The sequence below is a fragment of the Anopheles cruzii genome, chromosome 2 (genome assembly GCF_943734635.1).
Source record: "Anopheles cruzii chromosome 2, idAnoCruzAS_RS32_06, whole genome shotgun sequence".
NCBI lineage: Eukaryota > Metazoa > Arthropoda > Insecta > Diptera > Culicidae > Anopheles > Anopheles cruzii.
In genome coordinates this window covers 6571476-6587705 of record NC_069144.1, presented here as the reverse complement: position 1 = coordinate 6587705, position 16230 = coordinate 6571476, and the positions used below count along the sequence as shown (strand labels likewise).

At 51.4% G+C, this 16230-nt stretch overlaps 1 protein-coding gene across 1 annotated transcript in view; it reads right to left on the bottom strand.

Moving 5' to 3' along the window:
- Positions 1 to 3174: 3174 nt before the first annotated feature.
- The window catches only part of LOC128276886 (homeobox protein Hox-A10-like), a 33839-nt gene continuing 20783 nt past the window's right edge, over positions 3175 to 16230 (bottom strand). Inside the window, exons 4-6 of the mRNA XM_053015347.1 lie at positions 4318 to 4448; positions 3858 to 4236; positions 3175 to 3764 (exon numbers count right to left, since the gene is read on the bottom strand). Coding sequence (XP_052871307.1) covers positions 3175 to 3764; positions 3858 to 4236; positions 4318 to 4448 — 1100 coding nt within the window. The remainder of the gene's footprint in view (positions 3765 to 3857; positions 4237 to 4317; positions 4449 to 16230) is intronic.

The window sequence follows — 16230 nt, the reverse complement described above, 5'->3', positions numbered from 1 at the left end:
TCCCCTATTTTCCCCTAGTCCTGTAGTTGTGTCTCCAGTCCAGGTGGCGGTGTTGTTCTGTGTTTGTTAGTTATTGATTACTTTCGAGATTCGTTCTATTCTGTGCATTGTGCATTGCTTTGTGTGTTTTGCCTGCTGTTCGCATAGTTTGGGCGCTTGCTTGTGTGTGCTTGTTTAGTTTTTACGTTTTAGTGTTACGAGATTGTGGTTTCTTGCATCCTTCTGGCGGTGTTTTCTCGGTTCCCCGTTTGCGTTAATGTTTTGTTTAACCATTAAGAGCCGCGATCATCGCTATCATCATCGGGAGTTTGTTTATATGCGCACGAAAAGATATTGTGTGCGTGATTTTTTAGGTTTTGTGTGGTTTTAGTTTTGTTTTATTTGGTGGGTGGGTAGCAATGGATAGGTAGATGTATTTACGGTGTATAGTGTAAGGTGTGTGGGTATAGAGTATAGGCAAGGTAAGGTTCTACTAATTTTCAACTTTATGTCGAGTTCTCTCCCTCTCTCCCTCTCTCTCTTTCTTTGTGAGATTGGTTTCCGTTTTGCTTCATACTGTTTGCCATTATTCTCCGTTCGATTAGGTTAATTTTGACCACCGACAGTTCTACGAAAGTACAGAGTGTGTGTGTGTGTGTGATTTTTTTGTTTATTTTTTGTATGCAAAACGCTACCGTTACTTATCTAATATGCACGCGGCGCACGCTACTTAAACGCGCCATTCCATTCAAGTTTGCTTATCTGTGTGTGTGTGTGCTTGCTGTTGTTTGTCTATTCGCCGTCCAATACATTCTCACTGTTATCGCTACACTACACACCATAGGACACACTAGCCACAATAATGCCTACTCATTTGCCTACCGCAATACCAAATAGTAGTTATTCGCGAGAACTAGAGGCACTCACACACACACACACACACGCATTCTATTGTTTATTCGAACTTAGGGCAGCTTGCTGCCGCTGCTGTGTTTAGTTGTGTTTTTGCATGCATCAATAACTGGGGCTGCGGTGAACTGGAATGCGGTTTCCGGAAGGATATCCCTGCGCTGCGCTTTATCTGGCGTTTTCGATTACTTCTTGTTTGCGTTTTTTAGTGTTATTGGTAATACTGACATCGTCATCATCACCATCATCTTCAAATACCAATATGCTTGCCAAATGCCCAAGACGTCGACAGCTAAATACGCAACGGACGCGCACACGCCACGTGGTTGCACTCTCTCTCTTTCGCGGCTCGGTAAAAATGGCGGCGGCCGGCCGGATGCCGCTCGTCGAAGCTTGAGGCTGCAGTTTTTTAAGCGCTGTAGTGATTTGTTCCATTTTCTTTTACTATTGTCTCATAACAATTGTGTGGTGTTTTGTTCGATTTGTTGCTGCTGCTGCTGCGGTTTTTGTTGTGTTTTCTGTGTGTGTTTCGGTTTCAGTTTCGTGGTTTTGAAACATCTTGAAGGTGGCAAGCATGCACATCATACGCTGCTTATTGAAGGCTCGTGTGGGAAGGACCAAGAAAAGGCACAATTTACTCTTGTTTGTTCTCCGCTCCGCTACTCCTTTTATCCGTTTTATGTGTTTTATGTTTTTGTTTGTGTTTGGTTTGTTGTGTTCCGCACTCCTTTTGGGTGCGGCTCCAGTTTCCGGTTGCCACTCTACTCGATCAAACGCTCTACTTGTTCGGTTATGTGCTGTGCTTCTATCTACTTGTTTCACTTGCTACTTTTGCATGGTTATCGTCGTACTTTCTCCTCCTATTGGTTTCTATTGGCTATTCTGTTCGTGTTGCGCGTTCACCTATGGTTATTGTGGGTTTCCATTTTGTTCTATCATTACCCTGTCCGTTTGTTAGCTATTAGCTCTCTCTCTCTCTTCCTCCCGCTGCTCGCTGCTGCCCCAATCATCCGTCCGGCATCCTGCTGTTTCTCATGGCACATCGTATTACTAGGTTTCGAACTAAACGTACAGAGCCTCAGAAGTAACCCACGCTAGCTAGCCTTCTAGTCCTCCCGACCCCCCCGAAGCAAAGGAAACTCCTGTCCCCAAAAACGGCTTCGCGCCGTTCAGTTGAGCCACTCCGAGGCCACCAAATCGGAATCATTTCATGAAACAAAAATACCAAGGGACTGAAGAAATCATATTATCATATATAAACTACATAAATAGAGAGGCATTATGAAGAGAGGAAAGCGCAGGGCGTGGTGCGGGCCACCACGGGCCCCACTTGGCCACACAAACACACACAGCACATCACACGGGGCGTCTGGAAAAGCCTGAAGCCCTCCTCGCGATTCCCGGAGCAAAACCTCGGCGTTGCGGATGCAACTGCAGCGCGCGAAACCCAAGGCCTCCTTTGCTGCTGCTGCGTTGCCTACTTCTCGCTTTCGTTTGTCACTCTTGTGTTGTTCGGTTACTTCAGTGTGTGTGTGCTTTTACTGTTTTGCTTGTGCCTATTTGTTTTCGGTCCGTGTCTAGGTCCACTTTCTATTTATTTGGTTAACTTGCTTCGCCTCTCTGTTGCTGTTCCTATTGCTGCTGCTGTTGGTGGTCGCTGTCGCCGGCCCACACACTCTATTGCTTATGCTTCGTTTCTACACACATACACAAACAAAAACTAAAACAGACCCTAAACGCTACACATTTACACACCCATACACACACATGCACACACACACACACACACACATACGGAAAGACCTAGGAGACGAAGAAACGTCCGGCTTTAAGACCCGGTAGAATAAACGACACAACTAACACTAGGGTTTTGAATGCTGCTATTATGCTGCGTTACCGTTCGTCGCGCGCACTTAAGAATACTTTTGTGGGTGTGAATATTAATCAATACAGCAATACCGATATAATAATATATTAATATATATAATAATAATATAATAGCCCTAGCCTAGTCGCTTGTGTCCGTAGTTTATCTGTTTTACACGCGCACCACCACTCACGCACACTCACTCCGGCGACTTCCGCCCGCCGAGGCGGGTCAACCAAAGTCAAAATAATATTTAAAAAACTCCAAAATAAAATAATACAAACATGTCTCACGCACAACATCATACACGCACACGCTCTCGGTCGCGGTCAAAAGTAGCGGAAGTGATGGGTAATAATATTACAAACAAGAAAACGGCCCGCTACTATGGCCTGCAGGAGGAGGACGAGGAGCTGCTGCTAGCCTAACATTTTCTTCTCTCCCTTAAACTTCGACACATGGCGGCTTCCGGCGGCGCCACTGTTGCTGCTGCTGCTGCTGCTGGAAGCCTTTTTCTTGCCACTTCCGTTGCCGCCGCGACCAACCAGAAGCTCGTGGCTGGTGGCTGCCGGTGGCACGATGGGTGCCCGATATTCTGCTCCTGCTCCCCGACGGAAGTGGACCGATTGAGATGACTTTAATGGCGGTGGCCTCGTGAAGACGGTCGGTGGCGGCGCACCACCACCGGCGGCCCCGAGGAAGTCGCCGAGTAGGGGATGGTCGGTGAAGTGTAGGTTCGGGTGGCTCCGCCGGCGTCCGCTGCCACCCTTCCCGCTGAGTGACCCACCAACGCCACCATCACCATCGTCGTAGGTCGTGCTCGGTGAGCTGGCGGCGGTATCGAGATTCGGGTGTTGTTGTTCGGGTGGCGGCGGCGGCGGCGAGTAGCGCGAGGCTTTCGGGCCCTTCCGCAGGGCGCCCCCTCCACCGTGTTTGTGCCGGTGCGGGTGCGGCGGTGGCGGCGGCGGCGGCGACGGGTTACCGTAGTGCCCATTCACCGTGTAGCCCGCTTCCGTGATTAGAGAGTTCCCGTTGAGCAGGACACCACCACCATCCGGGGCCGTGGCCGGGGCCACCACCACCAGCTGCTGGCGCTGGTGGCGCAGGGTTTTCTGTTTCTGCTGGTGTCGCTGGTGTCCCGCTTCCTTCCGCTGCGATGGTGACAGTGGTGGTGGTGCTGCCGTCGGTGGTGGCGGCTGCGCCTTCGTCGCGTCCATCAGCAGCGAGGTGGCGTTGGAGCGCTCAAAGTTGAAGCACTTCTCGTTGATCTGCCGCCGCCGCTCACGACCACCACCGCGGCCACCTCCGCCACCGCTGGTCACCTTCGCCTGGCCGCCCGGGGTTCCGGCGGCGATGGGTTTACCGTTTTTGTGGAAACCTAAATACCAGTCCGGAAACGCGACCGACTGGAAGCGGAAGGCGCCCCCGTCCATGTGCTCGTAGAACAGGCACCGTTTCGGCATGCCGTTCGCTTTGACGCGCTATCGAGAGAGAGAGAGGGAGAGAGCTGGTAAAATGGTGTCCTCGGCAAATGACTCCTCGTCGGAAAGTTCGTGACTTACCCGGGCTTTGGGCCGACCGTTCGTGTCTAGGCAGATGTACTTCTTCGTTTCTTTGGAGTAGATTGTTGTGGCCGCCCCGCACAGGGGAAAGCAAGGCTCCGTCGGAGGTACTGCCTCCAGGGTAAAGATTTCTGCGAAACAAAAGGGAACAAAGGTTAGATTATTAGCCACTACTAGGCAAAGAATTACTAGACTATTAATGCAGTATAAGAAAGGGGATAAGTGCCACTTGTCGGACAGGGACATAGAACCCATGAGTTGCTGAGGTCAAACTTCTGACTGAGATTTATTTACGGTATAGAATGTCGTTTATTGACATTTCACTCGAATCGATTTAATAACCGCCTCCATTAGACACTCAAAAAGCGGCCCTTGTTCATTGTACTTGACAAAATTTCGGGCTTAATAGCAGAAATTTCCGCTGTGATGTTAGCTTTCAGTTCTTCAATAGTCCTCGGTTTGCTGGCATACACCTTACTCTTCAAATAGTCCCACAGAAAGAAGTCAGAAGAAATTCGGGAACATTAAGCAAGCACAGTTTATCACTCGATCGCACTCGATCTATAACTAAAACGGCATAGACAAACGTTTCAGCATCTGGCTGATTTTTCAAACTCGACTGAGAAATGGCGCAGTTATTTGACATTTAAATAGGTCCTATCATTATGGCGCACCTCACTGTATCTGAAGAAACGAAGGAAAAGCTTAATTCTGAATGATTCCTGGGAAACTCTTCAAACAAGCACGCACCAAGCACGTGGTCGCCATCGAAGCTCCGAAAGAGTTCTTATTAGTTCTGATGCAATGCTGCCGAACGTTATGTCACACACTCCCGCCGTCACAGGATTGTTTACTTCTCGTGTCTCGATCACTAAGTTGTTGCGCCTAACATTAAACCCAACAATGGTGCCGATCGCTGCGTGTCAACACAGTGCCACACACACACACTAAAGGATGGCAGCGAAAGCGGAAAAAATCCGATCTAACCCTAAAACAAACCCCAGATAAATTATCTAACGGATCCCCGATCCCATCAACGATTCATTCACCGACTAACCGACCGATCCGCCCCGGACGCGGTCACTTGTCGCGGCTCGGCCCGGGCCGGCCCAGCCGGCGGTGCGTTTCCAACCGACCGACCGCGATTTTGCGCAATTGTTTACGCAATGCACAATCCTCGGGTGCTCCCGGATGGTGCTTGAAAGCTCGGCGGGTGATTGGCACCCGGCACGGGCAGCCGCTGAGCCGTCGCGGGTAATTCCCCGTCATTTGGCACAAAAAACGAAGAAACCACAAACACACGCACTCACGGCGACGACGACGTTCGGCGAGACGCCACCGTCATCAAGAGGCGTCGTCGGGGCATCGAGGAGCCACTTTAATTGCAGCTAATCGACGTCGCCTTTGCCGCGCAGCTCGCGCGCGCGCACGAGGACCCGGTGACTAAAACGCTCGATTACGATACGGACCCCCACCCGTCTACGCGATACGCGATACCCGCTGCCAGAGCCTGTGCCGCCGTGTGTGTGTGTGTGCGTTTGGGTTGGAAATTGATGTCCGCAAATCGATTTGCAGTTAATGGAAAAATCAAGGCCCCGTTGGCTCACCGCGTGGCGCCGCCCAGGGTTTTGTGGTTTTGTCAACGGCCTTTTTGGGTCGGGAGCTTTATTAATGTGGCCGGGCTCTGATGGTTGGTTATAAAGTCATTACAATGACTGGCCCATCGATTCGGCGGCGTATCCGATATCTCTCCGCCTTATCCTTGGCGCACTGGCGTCGGCGCCGGATAATAAAGATGCTCACGGTGCAATTTATTGAATGTTCGCGCGACGGGTCCGAATAAAATGGCACCAAAAAGGAAAGCTTGCGCCACTTTCGCAGTGCAGTGCAGTCTTGCAGCTGCAGTTTTTGGTGTGGAGCGGACCGAAAATTAAGCGATTAGCGTGGGACCCCGGAACGCACCGCTCATCCGGTGGTGTTGATTGCAAACGTTTTATGAGGTCCATTCGGTTCGGGAGGCCTGCGATGGAGCCGATCATTAGCGGCTTTTTTATTGTTTGAAGGAAAGCGTGGGTCCCACGTGGATATTGGGTGTCCTAAATTGGCACAGAATTTCCTCAACGTTGTAAGGGACGCTTTCTTTCGACGGGAAAAAGTGCAGTTAAGCGGTTGGTATTTTAGTGAGGCGAAATTGATTCAACACGTCTGAAGCCGAACGTCTAATAGCTCGGTAACATAGCAAAGTAGGCGAATAGGCTCGCGTTGGAATGTTTATGGTAGAAAGTACTTTTTCTCAAGCGTAGACCATCAAAATTAAGAAAAGATTTTCAATGAGTGTGTAGATTGTGTGATACTTGACATTCTGTTAATGGAATATAGGGCCATGCAAGATAACAAATTTTGATTGACTACAATAATTATTTCCCGATAGCAATGAACACATATCCGAAAAAGAAGTTGTTACAGAATACCATTTATTCAGTCCAAAGAATCTCAGCATTTCTTTTGCATTGTTTAGGCTAAGAGTTTATGCGGAAAAAAGCAGAAAGATATGAATTGCTTATGAGAAATTTAAAAATAATCATACAAACAAAACGTTTAGCTCAAGTCGTCGAAAAAGCACCACAAAAAAATAACTAGACACATTTTGGAGCTTCCACGGAACGTTCAAAAACGTTGCCAAAACGTCTCAACTCAAATTGGAAATTGTTTGATCCCTTGATCGTAGTAACCTGAACTTTCTTCTCGTGACTCGTGACAGACCGCAGAAGGTAATACAAGCATTTATCCAACTTGTAAGAGTTATAGATAGTAAAAACAGTCCCTTTTGATCGTGGATGCATGGAATGTGCTGCTAGGAAGCATCGAAATCCCCGGACCCTTCTCAACCACTTCCATTAACGCGAAAATAAATGTACGAACAAGGTAAAAATATCACCAAAGATGTGCTTTTGGATCTTCTCTAATAATTTGCCCGATCGACCGACCGACTTGAGCAGCACTTGGGTGGAACAATCAACCCCAGGCGCCCAGCTGATCCGAGTAAGCGGTGGCAGCAAAAAAACATGATTTATTAGCCCCGATGACCAGAACACGCGCGGTGACAGAGAGTTGCTTGGAACGCATATTCTTCCCCAGCCTGTCGCGCCGTCCAGCCGAAGGCATCCAAGTAGCCTGCGGTGCGTTTCACACCGCGGCGGCTGCTGTCAGTCATTCCGAGAGCAGAAGAAAAAAAAGCAGAATTAAAACAAGTGTCAGCACAAGCGGTCACCCATCAGCCGGCAGCCACTCCGGCGTGAGTAGTTATTATTAATTGTGCAAAATTACTCCCGCGACCAGCCGGACCGCGAGCCTTCCACCGCAATCTGGCCACCACCACCACCAGGCCACGCCATTTAGCCCGCTGATCGATTGCATTTGCAGTGCGCGAGGCATGCCACGCCGCCTTCGTCGTCGTCGCCGGGGTGCGGAAAGTGCAATTAAATGGCGTTCTATTGATAGTGGCGCGTGTAATTGTGTCGCACCTCTCTAATGGGCCACACCACGCGGTCCGCGTACGTCCTTCGGCCACGGCCCTCATTATTCGCGCCATTTCGTGGTGCGCGTAAGTGGACATTTGGCTGGCGCCAAAATGTCGCCCCCCGCCCCCGTAGGTAACCTAGACCTCCTCGAGCTCTCCGGGAGGGTCCGTAGAGGGCGTCGTGCGGCCAACGAACTGGCCACCCGTGTTGTGGGAGTAGGCGAACTGCCCAATCATAAGACCGCGTGGGGTCGCCCGAAGAACCGTGAGAAAACCCGAAGCACGAACGGATCATCCTCCGAGGTGTGCGAAGCGAAGGCGTTACGAAGCGAATCACTTGACCAAATCCGACATTAAGAGCATCGAGAATTGGGACCACCGATGGGCCACGATTTGATGTGCGCTTGAGGGCCCGAGTGAGTGCTCTCTCACGGTTTAAATGGTGCAATTTAAATGCAGTTTTAGGTATCGATCTCATAAAACCACGATTAGATAGGTCCACACCGTCGAGTGGCCCCGAATGGGTCGCCCACACTGGCCCTCTAATCCCTCGAATCGAAGTCGCGATCCCCCGGCTCCGAGGCATATAAATTCCCATTCCGCTTGACCGCCTTTTTCTGGGCCGCGTTTGTTTTTCAAACAATCTTCATCTGTCTGGGACAGCGGTAACGCACCGTCGGTTATAATTTATTAATTCATAGGTTTTTGAATCGGCCCCAGGGATCGCCCCGGACGAACATGGCTTTAATTTATTTATTTGGCTCCCCTCGCCACGCAACATCGTCGCCATTTCGGCCACTTTTCGGAGACAATCGATCGAACCCCGAACCGAACGAAACCAAAAGTAATCCAATCCAGTCCATCTCGCGCGCATCATAAGTCCCGGCCATGGCCAGCGCGGGGGGGGGGACTTATGTTGGGGGCCCTTTGCTGAGCCGGAGGACATGTCAAAGGCACCACCATCCAGAGAGCCGCACAGTACCGAACACGGTAAATAAATCATCCAAAGTCGACCGAGGGCCGTGGCGCTGTTCCGTCTGATAGAGATATAATCAACACAACAACGCACCGACCGACCTGACCCAACCCGACCCGGCCCGACCCCGCGAGTGATGGAAATGCCATTTTGGGTCGTAAATTTAATATTTCGCTCAATGCAGGGCGCTGCCTCCGACAGATCGACCCGGCCCGGGTTGTGGGTGAGCCGTCCTCGTGCCGGGAAACACAATGGCCCGAATGGACTCGGGATATTGGGATATTTATGGCGACAAATGTGGACCACATAGGGTGTGGCTGTGTGCACGGTCCTTACCGCTCCTTGCGGTGGTGGTTTTGGGCACCGCGAAACCACGTTCGGAACTCCGCGGGATGTCCGCGAGTTTCGGATTCCTTGGAACTGACTTCGGACCGACCCCTATCGATCGGATTATGCTTTTCTTGCACAACCGGCGCGCGAGGCGCGTTGTTTTATGTTGAAGATGAATTAAATTGAATTGAAGAGCTGGGGGCTAAGAGGGCGGCCGAAGAAGATGCGCCGCCCTCGGTGGCGCTTGATTAATCAACATCCTTCGCGCAAAGCCGGACGGCGGAACCGGGTTCGATTACTGAAGCTGTCTAGTTAAGAAAGGCCCCCGGGGGGATGGGTTAAAAATGGAAGTAGATTGAGTTCCAGGAAAGCCGGCCACTGCCACTGGGGGGATTGGGGCCTCCGGGCGGACCCGTATCATCGGCTAATGCCTCCGGTCATTGGATTCCATTTGCTAATAGCGCCGAGAGAACGCGAGAGATCCATGATAGCCACCGAGAGGGCCCCCATTTAGCCCGCGACAGTGGCCACGGTGGCCGGTGGCTATGAAAAATGTAATGGATAGTGGCAGCAATTAGTCGCGGAACTTGTTTCGCGGCCGTGCACACACACCCACTCGACCCGCGTCCCCAGCGGGCTCTATTTCTATTTCTTAGTAGTTCGGCGGCCCCACCGGCAGCCGGCCGGGACACGATGTCGTCGGCGGTATGACATTTTGCGATTCCGCGAGATGCATGAGACATTCGTCTAGAATCGGAAGGCGCGGCGGGCTAAGTAGTGGCGATCGGCAAACAGCCCGCAGCAACTCAAGTGGGAATGATCAAAGAGGTCCCGACGAAATGTCACCTCGTTTCTCAGAGGCGCGCGCTAAATGCGTCTGTTGGCGCCATTAGTCTTCCGGAGGCCGATCGAGAGAAGATGCGCGCACGCCGACGAGATGCCTTAATTGTGTCCGGCCGGCCGGCCGGCCGACAAACGGAAACGGGTTCTTTCTTCTTCTGGGAAGTCTGGATCGCCTCGCCTAAATCGGTTCCATTTTTTCTCTTGGCGCAAGGAAGACCGGTCCCGGTGTCCAAGTAGCATTTCCGTCGAAGGATGATTTCGTCGGGATTTCAATTGCCCTTTAATTCAAGGGGGACACTATTTATTCGTTCGATTCCTTTTACACTGATCGTCAGCAACAGTAAGCAGAACTGTACTGATAGGTAAGAGAACCTTTCTTAATAACGATAATCTGAAAATAATGCGTAAAAGGATACGCAGCAAAAAACAGATAAGGGAGACGCAGTTGGTTGTCATTCCCCATCTGGAACTCCCCAATTATCTAACCAAAATGCAAAACAGGAACTGTGGTTCCGACGATGGTTGGCATGAGTCCATATCCAGTCTGAGCTGGAAGCAAGCGACTATAATTTACTTTCAAATCTACATACGGGCCATTCATGGCCACTTTTGACAACCTGGGGGGGCCTCAGCTGGACCAATCAGGAACATTAGGAATTCAAGCGAAACAAAGTTTATCACCAGAACATTTGGCCGATATGTGAAAATTTGTAAATATCGTTCTTTTAACGAGTTGAATGTTACTTTAAGAGTTTAAGTGCGAAATCATGACGAAATGAGGATTGAATAAGATTAAGGCTTGATAAAGACTTGAAGTTTCCTTTGTTTCGCATCTTTTTCCTTCGCTTTGCTCGGTATCGAAACAGCTCGAGAATATTTAGTTATTAGTCAATCATTAATGCGATGTTTTTTATATGTTTACACGTCAAACGATCGTAACTATAAGTTTTAATAGTAAAAATAAAAAGGATATTGCAAAAATATTCCTCAAAAACAGGGCAACAGTCGGCTAAACAGAGAAGAGTTATGAAAATGAAGGTTGTCGAAGTGATCGAATCAGTGATTGTGACGTAAGAAATTAACCCCAGAGTGAATTGATAAACGAAAATTTACCATCTCAACTACAAATCCTCTTCAAAGCAATACAACAAGTCCCTTCTGATGTAGTCTACATGATGCAGGCATATATGGTCTTGTTTTCAAAAACTTTACGAACCTCATGAACCTAACGAAAGCAAAAGAACATTTTACGGCCGGTGAATTTTCGGTATGACTCAACTACAGTTTTGAGGAGTCGAACTTTTCTGCTATATGGGGTCTAAATCAACATTAAGAAACCAACTAAAAGTCAGTCAGAGTTCACTATTAAATACTTTCTCATGGTGGTTCCGAAAATTGGACCAGAAAATGGCGGCTGACCGAGTCGCTTCCAAACCAGCAGAGGGGAAAAATGCGTCCAACAACGCGGGCGCGCACGCTGAAGGCCCTATTTAGGCCCTCTGCTTAGGCTCTCCTCTCGAAATTGCAATCACCGCGCGTTTCATTACTAATGGCGATGCTCTGTGCGCCGCCGCCACCGTCGCCGCCACCGCCGCTTAACAACATTAAAATAAATCGCTAATGTTTCATAATAACACCACCGAACAACCGAACGGGAGGTGCGCGCGCCCCTCGATCGATCGATCGACTCGAAGGTCCTAACCAAGGGGATCCGCGCGGGCAGGATGGAAGTGCGCTAGAGTTGGAGGCCGCTATGTTCTGCATCGGTAACACAGTTTTGGTCAATAAATCTTCGCCCGGGACGGTGGTTCGACACGTCCCTCCCCTCCCCTCCCTTCGTGGCCAATCACGCGGGTGCACATTACCGGCCCCGTTGGGTAATGGAGGCGCGCGCGCACCTGCGTGGCCGAGACCGAGTCAACCGATTTCGCCGTAGTAATTCGAGCCTTCGCGCCGTGTCCATGGTACGCAAAAATCCGTTCACTTTGAAGAAAGTTGCTGAGAACGCGGGAAAAGCGACCCCGCCTGGGGCTGAGGCCGGGGCCGGTGTGTGCGGGAAGGCTGAAGCCACCGTCCGTCCGCCACCGTCGTTGCCACCGTCGTAATCGATCGTGTGTCTCTTCCGCCATACGCCATACGCGCGATTGCCGGCAATCCGATATCGTACAATTATGATTAGGAAGGGATGTACACGGTAGGTAATGGGCCAGCCCGTGTGCGTGTGTGTGTGTGTGTGTGTGTCCTAAGTGAAAGATTTATCGGTGGCTGGCTAACGGCTTGTAACCTGACTCCCCGAGTGGTTGGCGAGCGGTGAAATCAAATCTGCAACCTGCTGGGGCCTTCTTACCCGCCAACCAACCCCAAACCGAACCGAACCGAACCGAACCTAACATCTCCACTTTCAGACTGGCTGACGAGGGGGGACACTATTTGAGCACCGAGCGATCGATGGGGGGATTGTTGAACGGCAAACAGCAAACGCAACCGAACCGAAATCATAAAACAAAATAAAGGGGCGAGGGTCTTCGCGGTTCCATTACACACCGGACCCGGGCGGTGATGGACACTTGCGTCAGGGTGCAATCGCCTGTGTAAGCATTTCGAATCACAACCCCTTTTCTGTTGGCCCACAACACGGTCTCCATTACACACTCTCCCGCCCAGCGAAAGGTACCCGGGGCCCTCATCTTCGGAGCGTCACCAGGCGGTGTCAGGCAAGTGTCAGGCGAAACACTTAACCTCCGCTGAAATGTCTTCACCGGCTTGGCAGCGCCACAAGTGCCAATTGAACGGTGCGGTACGCGAGAAAGCATCGCCCACTGGCAATCGGATCCGCCGCACCGGAAAATTGACGTAACGTCCGGGACGTCCGGGAGGCCCCAGAGTGTGGCTAATCGAAAAGAGCCGATTGAATTACCACGCGCGACCACGCCGCCGTAAGCCGGGAAGCTTTTCTTCGCCTAATTTGTGGCGACGGACACCAGGGCCCGCTGGCGCCCTGACCCTTTTAGGGCGCCCCCTGGTGGTGGAGCAGTCCAGAGAGAGGACCTCAAAGGGCTTAACATCCGTATGCCCATATAGAAAGGAGTGTGCGCTCCGATGCTATCTGTGCTGTCGCGGTCGCGATTTATGCTGCGATTGGGAACAATTATTGCACACACACACACACCGAGAAGGGACCTCCAGACCGATGATCCGATCGCTATCTGCCCGTGTGCGGCTAACATTGCCGCGCGCACCAATTTCCATAATAAGCGTCGACACCGACACCAGCCGATCCGATCCGATCCGGACCTCTATCGGGCGACCAAAATCTAAGGCCAACCTCCGAGACATCATCCGACGGTGGGACGGTAAAATCGGAACGCTTAAACGCAATCGGTACGGTACCGGGAAGATCGGTGGGTCCTGGAGGGGTTAGCTGGATGCGCGCGCGCCCCCTAAACGGTGATCGTTTAGGAATCGATCGTCGATATTGATCACATTTTTCAGTCCATTTTCTTTCGTCTCGCCAGTCGTTTTTTTTTCGCGCGCGCAAAGCAAGGTTGCACGAAAAGTGACGCGAAGAGGTGAGTGCAACAATGGGGTGAACGATCCCCGTTACGATCGGGCACTGTTTAGTGGACCAGTTGGAGCTAATCCCATCATCAATTTGAAGGATTCTAACCTTAAAGAATCGATGCGCCGTCCAATGAGGGGCTTTGTCCGTTGGCTAATCATACAATCGAAGAGAGTCAACGATTCTTTTTAATACAAAAATATTAAATTGTTGGAGTTATTGGGGCAACCCTCCGTTATCGCCAGACACTCGGATAGGCATCAGGATAGGCACCACGAACGCACGGGTTAATCGCATCCGCTACTTTGAAAGTTGCCAAAGCTGCACTCTGCTCTCTCTCTCTCCCTCCTTCCTCACCGGCGTCGTGTTGTGCCGTTTGTTGTTAAATGTTGTTCCGCCGATTTGTGAGTTGTTGCTAATGTTGTTGCCGTTTGGACTACGCCTTTCGCCCGGCTCCGGCACGATCAGTCCTTCCCCGGGCCCTGACACCGCCACAGCGTCCTGACGCCGCCGCCACTATGCTGATCGCACCAGATTATCGATCGTTTGCGATCTTTAAGCCAACATTAATCGTCTGTTGTGGCCGTGTCTGCGCTCGCGCACTCGCGCACCCCCTTCTACACGAGCGAAACGAAGCAGAGTGCGGAGCGCGAAAAAAAACGGGAACGAAAAGAAAAGGAATCCTCGTGGGCCCCTGATCCGGTGAAGATTTTATCCAATTAAGTACCGCGGCGGCGGCGGCGTGCATTTTCCCGACCGTGGCGCGCGATCCATCCTGTGCGATCTCCGATCGGCGACCAACATAGAACTAGGGTCTGAATTCGGCCAGAGAAGAATTCCCACATTTTCGGACCTAGTGCGGTCTCCAACCGAATCCTTCCTGGGCGGGGGGTGAGCGCAATTAATTTGGGACGTAATTTTTTGGCGCCTTCAGATTAACGCCAGAACCCACCACCGAGAGTGACGAAGCGGCGCGCGGCCTAAAGCTGGCGAAAAGCGTGTGGCGTGACTCTCGCCGTGCCGTCGAATCGATTAAAGGATGGAGCAGAAATATTATCTCCACTGGCGCGCACTCGGAGACCTCCACGGCGGCGGCGGCCCCGAAGAAAGCAATCAAAGGCGTGCGCGCGCGCGCCGGAGAAGACACACCGAAGCGCACCGTAGAGGGTCTCTCTTCTGGCGGTGCGACATAATAATTCATATCTCTTATTGCATTTGTTTGGCCTGCGTCTGTCTGTGTGTTGGTGTGCGACGGTTGGTGTCGAAGGCGTGCCGGGAAATTGATGCCGTTTATGAGGCAGAATGTAATTTGTTTTACTTTATGGTTCTTTTATGGGGAATCGCAGCGCGGCCCAAGTTCTTGGCAGCCGTCGCTGGCTGCAGGGTACTTCTTGCCCGCCGCTTGCCAAAGGCCATGTCAAATTAGTGCGACCAATGGGCTTTTAATCGAAAGAAAATGGAAATGGCGTGTGTTGTGGTGACCCGCGAGGTGCCAAGCCGCGGGGACTCGGCGTCCGCTCTCCGCGGTGCATCGGATCGGTGCCGGAGTGGTGCCAAAATTATGCTATCAAACTTACATGATTATATTTCACACCACACACTGATAGATGTAAAAATATACGTCTGATGCTCCGGACCATTCCCGGGACCTCACACACCGCGGCCGCGGCCATTATGTCCTTCGCCCAAATCGATGCCACGGAGGAGGCGGCGATCTGACCCTGACAAACCGGGGCGAGAAGCGTTATATTTATCCATCCCATCGGGGTCCCACCCGGTGCCGAGAAGGACATCGAAATGACATACACAGCCGAGAGCGTTGGGTGGCCGGGGCCAGACGACATTTTAAACTGCACGTTTGGCCACCGTTTTATTTATGGTTCTCGGGTTGCCCGGCCCGAGCCACTAAACGGTCAGTGTTTCCGGCCGAAATGCCGGCAGCGCCAGGCGCCGAGGGCAACCATTATGCTGCCCTAGAACGTGGGATCCCACAAATCGCCATCAGGACCACGGCGGCGGCGGCCGGCCTTTAAATGGTTCGTAAATAATCGCTTTTGGGACCACCTCCCTGCGTGGGGGACGGCGTTGGTTGTGAGAGACAAAGGCTGCCGGATGGTGGCATAAATCATAAATAGAGATTCGACTGACCACAGCCAGCCGGAAAGTCAGCCGGCGCGCCAGGGCGAGTGTCGCGACGCGATTTTTTCTAAGGGGTTCTTTGGCCAACAGCATCCAGGAGGAGTCGAGGATTGCGACAATGAATGAGATGTGCTCGTAAAAATGGCAAAAATGCTTCATTGATGTGAGTTCCAAGAAAGCCGCCTTTTGCTGGGCCGTTGAACTGATCACTGAAACGATTTGCCACGTACCCATCCGGACGGACGGAACGCGTCCCGGAGCGCTACCAACTTACGCCTGAGCTATTGTAGAGCCCAACGGGCCATCCATCCATTGCAGAATGGCTGGCTTTTGAGCGGACAAAATTAAGTCGTGCCTTATGACACATTTTATTAGGGCCTTTTGGACCCCTTTCCGAGAGAGGTCTGTCCTTTTCACCAGCGCATTCACAACAGAGCACAACAGCATCAGGGGTCAGACAGCGCGCAAAGCAATCCTTTTATTCCGATCCGACGAATGGGCGACCGCCGACCGCTTATGAATGGGCGCTTGTGTTCAGGAAAAAAA